A 7,498-nucleotide genomic window follows, 5' to 3' on the forward strand; every position below is an offset into this window, starting at 1 on the left:
CACTATGAGATATTGAAATATGTTAGGAGAAACAATGCTGCCATTGCAATGTTAAAGTCACATTGTGATATAGCCACAATTGTTAGATTCAGAAGTTATAATTTTAGATATAAATTTGAATGATGAAATATAACATTTAAGTTATTACCATACAATAAATACATTTTGGCATTTATTAAAACAAAATATTAGAAAACTTCCTTAACTGCAATGATAAAACAACATCAAAACCCAGACAGTGAACTATACATAACCCGCTATGAACAGACACCATTAAGCCTCATTAGTCCTGCAGGCAAGACAGTGTTTACCAAGTATTAACTTCAAAAGGCACAGAGATTATGAAATTATCCCTTCACTGATGGCCTTTCCTAACATATCCCAAGAAAATGAATAAAACTGTAAGAATACGCACACAGACAATAAGTAAACAAAAAGTATATTTATTCTGAGAAAGATACAAATCTTCAGGGAGGTCTCTGTTATTGCATGTCAGATTTGTCTGAACGACCACCAGATCCTGCACAGCTCTGTCTGGTGGGACGCTGCAGCAATTAGCTCACTCACACAAAATATATACAACAATGCAATGCAACTCGCGTGCAAATCAAAGCAGTGAATAAACACTGCGTGATTGAAGTCATAGTTTGGCTACTTGTCAAAAACCTCGCAGTAATTGATTCTGCCCTGTGAAAGTACACAGCACTTTAGTGCTCGTATGCTTTGGTCAGTATGAACTTAAGGCCCTTTTTCCTACACATACAATTCTGAGATTCACAATATATAAAACATCCCAAAATATTTCTTGATAAAAGATTAAATACAATATACTGTTACTACATGCCTCTTTCAAACATTCCTACTCCTGTGTTTGTTCATAGAATGAAAGTCAACCGAGACATTCTTCAAAATATCTTCTTTTGTGCTCCGCAGAAGAAAGTAAGTCATATGGGTTTGAAACGATGTGAAGGTGAATAAATAATTACAGAATTTTAATTCATGGGTGAACTGTCTCTTTAAAATCAATATAATTGTTTGGTTTGGGTTTCAGCTCTCTCTATTCCACCTTCAACACTTGCAGTTTACAGCTCTGTAATCACTTGCTGAGATCCACTTACTTCTTTCTCAACATTGTTTCAATACCTCGCCACATTCTGGCACAGTCTTACCTTAAAAGTGGCAAACATAAAACTCATCTTGATTACATTCTTGGTTCATTCTGTGCTTATGAAAGAAAAATGTTTGCCACCAGTTAAGTTAGTGATACTTCCACACCAACCCCATCTCATGCAGTGAAACATTAACTTTTTCTTACTGTGTCATTCAGATTATGCTAGTTCACATTTCATATAGCAGCAGGTGACTTTTCCAGTTCATCCGACGTGGAAGTCTGATAAAAAGTCCAGTTTGCCCTGGAGCAACACTCCACGTATTTTATATAGAATTTATTTAAAGATAAGACTGCAAAGCTTATCAAAGCATGACGTGGTTGACATCGTCCTTTAGGGGAGACAAACACACAATAGTAGCTTAAACAATAGAGCAGTGCCTAGCAACATCAAGGTCATGGGTTTGATTCTCAAGGAATGCATGAAGTGATCAAATGTATGCCATAAATGCAATTTAAGTCTGCCAAATGCATTTAAGCAAATGTGGAATAATTGTTTGTTTGTTTTTCTGTGATAATATTTATGTTAAACATGTTGTGTCTACACCACTAAAATCCCCATTTGTTTGAATGATTGAACTGAATTAATAAGTAAATAATTTGAAATAGCAGAACTGAAAAAAAAAGAAAAAAAAAACTGCTATGTGAGCATAAACCATACACTACCAAACTCACGTCCCTGGTTGTGTTATATCCAGCTCAAAACAAAAAGATTGTAGTTTCATTTGATGCCACTAATGTAGCAGAAATGTACAAATTTCACCTTTAAATAGTGCCATAAATTGCAAAGGCACAAAGAACCTTAAATTTAATTGTAGAAATTTCAGGCACAACAAAATATATGTTTTGTCTTGTTCTAATAGAAGTTGAAAAGCTATGTTACCATTATAATTTCTGGTTGACAACAGTAGCCCAAAAAGTTTTTCCCTCATTGAAAATCCTAATGCTTGCATGCACACAAATGTTCACATGTTTGGGGTCATTACGTTTTGTTTTTTTTAAAGCAATTAATACTTTTATTCAGCAAGGATGCATTACATTTATCAAATGACAGTAAAGACATTTATGTTAAAAAAAATATTTCTAATTCAAATGCTGTCTTTTAAACTTTTTATTCATCAAAGAATCCTGAAAAAATGCATTATAGTTTCAACAGAAATATTAAGCAGCACAACTGTTTTTAACATTGATAATAACAAGAAATGTTTCTTGAGCATCAAATTCGCATATTATAATTATTTCTGAAGGATCATGTGACACTGAAGACTGGAGTAATGGCTGCTGACAATTCAGCTTTGTCATCACATGAATAAATTATCTTTTAAAATATATTAAAATAGAAAACTGTTTATTGTAGTAATATTTTACATTACTGTCTTTACAGTTTATAATAAATGCAATCTTAGTGAGCAAGAGACTTCTTTAACAAACATAAAAAAAAAATCTAACTTACCAACCCCAAACTTATGAACATTACAGTATATTCCTATAAATACCCAATAACATCTAACTCAATGACAGCACTGAAATGCTTCACTCAAAAACACTTTTTGATGAAACTCCAGGTTCAGTGACCAGATATACAATCCAACTGGCCTAGTAAGGTGTACTTACTCTAAAAGACCCTGACCTCACAGCATGTTTGGGTCTGGACTCAACTCCAAATGTAAACAAGACAGTCTGGAGAGATGTGCCAGCGTCCAGCCGTCTCTGAAATGGACAATCATTCACCCTCAGAGAACAACAAGGTAAATGTCAGTGATGTCAAGTTGATAGTGTGTCCAAGCATCTGCTTGTACTCTACATCACACTTAATTCTTTGACAGATACATGAAGGAGCACTTGAGTATCTCAGACTGAATCCACTCTGGATCCCTCATCTTTCTAGGAATAACAAAGGCAAGCAATTCCGTTCATGTAAGCACTAATATAATGCTACGGTTTTGCGCAGACGAACCAATAGGGTTGCTTTGACAGAGTCTGAATGAAGAAGGAAAGTTCTGGCAGTCTAAACTACATCTTTGATAGAAAAACAATCCTTAAGTCCACTTGAAACCCTCTTCAACAAAAGATAAGGTTAAGAAAGACAGATGACTCTCACCCTAAATTGTTCACATGAGTATTTGAGGTTAATTTGGGACCTTCCAAATGAAGAGCAGATCCTAAAATGAAGCGGAACAACTTTGAGGCTCTATGAATCTTTCCATTTCATCATAAAGCAGGCAGATGTTTTTTTAAAAAGATTAATTTCACGACCACATGTGCTCCAGTTAATCCACCAACACGGTCTCATAAAGCAGATGGAGCTGCGTCCATTTTCATTCATAAAAGCCAGTTCCAGTCTAACCGCATTCACATCAACAGTGCGCAATCATATTCTCACATCTACGCCAAACAGCAGTATTTCTTCCACCAGGACTCGGAGAGCTTCCTCATTTTATCGGGCGTCCGCTTCTTCAGTCTTTTCTGCTGCTGGCTGTCTGAGTACTGGACACTGGCCACTATAGCGGTGTCAAACACCTCCTTCAGATTCTTCTGGGTGAGCGCTGAACACTCCATGTACGAGATGGCCTGCACTTCCTCAGCACACATGCAGGCCTCCTGGGGGTCCACCGGCCGCTCTTTGTACTGGGCCAGTTGGATGAGCACTTTGACGTCTTCCCGGAGGTCAGCCTGAGTGCCCACCAACAGTATCGGTGCCCTCGGACAGTGCTGGCGGATCTCAGGCACCCACTTCTCCCTCACATTTTGGAAAGAGGAGGGACTTACCACACTGAAGCAGAGAAGGAAGATGTCAGCATTGGTGTAACACAGCGGCCGGAGCTTGTCAAACTCATCCTGCCCAGAGTAAAGAAAAATTCAGGAAAGATTAACATCTGAAAGAAACTGACACTTGCTGTTTTGGATTACTAAAAGTAACCCCTCAAAGTAGGGTTTCTATGTGTACTGTTAATTGTTAGATTTACACAAGTTATGATATAGACTTACTATAAATATCGTATCAGAATGACTGTGTCATTTTGTGAAGTTTTTTCACCTTGTTTGTTTCAAACAAACATTTGCTAAATCAATCCGACTGAAAAGTTTAGTGTTGGTAAGACTTAATGTTTTTGAAGGAAGTCTCTTGTGCTTACTAAGGCTGCATTAATGACCAAAATACAGTAAAAGCAAAATACATTTATTTCAATAGATTTTAAAATGTAATTTAGTCCTGTGATGGCAAAGCTGGATTTTCAGCATCATTCCTCCAGTCTTCAGTGTCACATGATCCTTCAGAAATGGTGATTTGTTGCTAAAGAAACATTTTTTATTATTATCAATGTTAAAAACAGTTGGGCTGCTTAACATTTTGGCTTTTTGATGAATTAAATTAAATTAATTAAAAAACAGCATGACTGAAATAGAAATATTGTGCAGCACTATAAATGTGAGTCACTTTTGATCAATTTAATGTGTACTTATCGAATAAAAGTATAAAAAAATTTAAAGTATAAATAAAATATTTTTTTTAAATGATTCCAAACACCAATAAGCAGCCTTATCTTACAGTAATGGTGCTTTAATATTCTAAACTGGGAACTTCCAGGTCATGCTTATGATTCCATATCTCTAAATTATCAGAACATACTGTGAAGTCTAGAACACAGATGTGAGATCTGCTGTTTATTACTGCAGCATTCCAACTGTTTTACTCTTCCTTCTGAGTTTCCAACTTGGTTTCTTTTGATATGCCAAAATAGCTTTCTTTTCATATTAGTCAGGTGGACACATTCTAACGCATGACAAACAATCCTGTCTATAATTTCTATTCAAGCATGCCGTTACAAATGAATTTAGGCATCACAACTTTACCGTAATAAATTACAGTAGGCAAAACAGATAGGCTTATTCAATTTGAAATTTGCTTACGATTCCAGTTAATAATTGTTAGGGTTAAGATTAACTTTAAGGGAGCGTTAGATGAAAAATAAATGTAAAATTAAGAGGAAAATTATAATGCACAAATTCATATCTAAAATAAAAACATTTATATAACTATCCAATCAATGTACTCTCTTACTCTCTATCTGTTTCTCACTCCTTCTCTCCCTTCTCTCCCTTCCTCCATTTCCACTGGCCTAAACAGGAACGATCCAAATCTCTCTTGGCTTGCCTCCCTTCACTGACTCCCCTTAGCTTGCTAAACTCATCGAAAACACACTGATCTCACATTTCCAGTGACTAGCCCCAGCTGTATCCCGGCTGAAAGTAGGCCTCCCTTTCCCTTGGCTCAAACCCAATTCATTACAATTAGACTGCTTCCCATTTGTGATCCCCTAGAGCTGGTTTCCTCCCTCCTGCAAAGAAACACTGACTGACCTATAATAGTGTGCTCATAGGTTGAAGCATATGCTTCCTTATGATGCCTGGACTGTAAACTTCAGCTGAACTTTACCAGAAACCCTTATCATGAATAAGCAAAACAACACTGAATCACTTTCTCTCTTATCTTACAGTCAGGCTGACTAATTAGGACATGATTCATGGGTCTGTTTACGGTTAAGAGACCAGGGCTTCGACCAGCATGTGTTTGTGCAAACAATATGTCATCCTTATACAGCGATTTGATGAACTTGCATTGCCTTGTGTGTTTTTGAGAGGTGGTTCGTTTGGGTCTGCTGGTGCTGAGTGAGTTTACTGGACTGACCTGACCGGCTGTGTCACAAAGCTGAAGTTTCACAGGCTTGCCATCCACAGCTACGACCGCTGCAGATGAGAAGAAAATCAATTTTGACATTTTATCCCTGTCCAGTGCACATTGTTAAGAGACATGGACTGGGACAAATGGGTTGGGGAACTTGCTGGCCTTACAAAAACTCATCACAGAAACAACAGACAGTAAACAATCATGTGTCCCTGTGATGAATTAAATTAGGTCACTGGTACACTGTAATGAGTGGATCATTATTTATCATATACAACATTTTAAATTAGCTGGTACAAGCTAGTTATTAGTTCCAAAACCCAGCTTGACCACCTAATCAGTTTATTGTTGGTCTAAGGTGGTCTACCAGAGACCAACTATTACCAGTTGGAAAGCTTCCATTATACAAAACGCATCAACAACAACTTAAACTTACTTTTCTAAAAGGAGGTTAAAGGTTGTTGTTTTTTTACTATTATTATTATTTTATTACAATTTAGTTTTACAGTTTAATTATAAATACTGGAGTGATGTTTACCTGCAAAGTTGTCAAACGCTGTTGGAACATACTCTGTGGGATATCCATTGGTGGTGTAGCTCACAACGAGACTAGTTTTACCCACTGCACCATCACCGACCAGCACGCACTTCACCCTGCGCTCCGCTGCCGCTCCGAAGCGGCTCTTTACCGCGGAAGACAAATCTCTGCTCCTGAATCTCCTCGGGGGTACTGGCGGCACAACCGTACCTGGAACAGGCTTATATTCTCCACCTCCCTGCGGAGGCATCGCTGAAAACACTGACTCTCCAGGAGGTTTAACGCCAGTTTCGGCGATTCATCGCACTTGTGAATGAGAGAGCGGAATACTATCTCCGATTTCACTGCAATGTCCATTTATTTTAGAAGGGGGAAAATCCGATTAAATCTACATTTCAAATCAATAAGTGTTTCATTTATCTGGATATAAAACAAAACAACTCTGAAGCAAAAATAAATAGTTAGCCCACACGTACACTGGCGTTACGTCCTCGATCTGAACGAGCACTTTACTCCCAAACACTGTGGCTGTGTGTGTCTCGATGCATATCAGCCGCCTATTAGATGGGCTTCTGAGGCTGACTAGAATTTGAGACAGAACCCGTGACATCATCCACTGTGAGGGGCTTTCATCCGTGAACTGAAGTTCAGTAAACCTGTTGTCATTACTGATAAACTCAACTCAACTGGCGCAAATACAGGCGTCAGCATTTTTATTTGTCATCATGGATAAATGTCCTTGAAATCCAAAACGTTTAAAGTGCATAGCTATATAATTGTGTCCTTTGAACAATACCGTTTAACTATTTTACAATCACACACACGCACGCACGCACGCACGCACACACACACACACACACACACACACACACAGCCTATATATAGCTACACATAACTATAGCTACAGTCAAAGACTGTATGAAAACAACACCCTTTGGGCACATAGAGAATTAAAATAGTCTGTGTAATTTAACTAGGCCTACTTGGAGAATTTAATGCGAATAACGATGCTGCCAATATTCATATTTTGCAGTGTTCTTGTATAATATAGTTAAATTACACAGACAATAATTCTCTAGTCTTATGTGACCAAAGGGGATCATAACCT

The 7,498-nt window shown here is 37.5% G+C and overlaps 1 protein-coding gene across 1 annotated transcript; it reads right to left on the minus strand.

Annotated features, from left to right (window-relative positions):
* Window positions 1-3,325: 3,325 nt before the first annotated feature.
* Window positions 3,326-6,976, minus strand: LOC113112720 (rho-related GTP-binding protein RhoU-like). Its single transcript, XM_026278502.1, has 3 exons — window positions 6,391-6,976; window positions 5,856-5,914; window positions 3,326-4,006 (listed from the first exon to the last, which is right to left on the minus strand). The coding sequence occupies exons 1-3, from the start codon at window positions 6,638-6,640 to the stop codon at window positions 3,554-3,556; spliced, it is 762 nt and encodes a 253-aa protein (XP_026134287.1). The 5' UTR covers window positions 6,641-6,976; the 3' UTR covers window positions 3,326-3,553.
* Between the last annotated feature and the right edge of the window lie 522 nt (window positions 6,977-7,498).

Source organism: Carassius auratus, chromosome 13, assembly GCF_003368295.1.
Source record: "Carassius auratus strain Wakin chromosome 13, ASM336829v1, whole genome shotgun sequence".
NCBI classification, from domain to species: domain Eukaryota; kingdom Metazoa; phylum Chordata; class Actinopteri; order Cypriniformes; family Cyprinidae; genus Carassius; species Carassius auratus.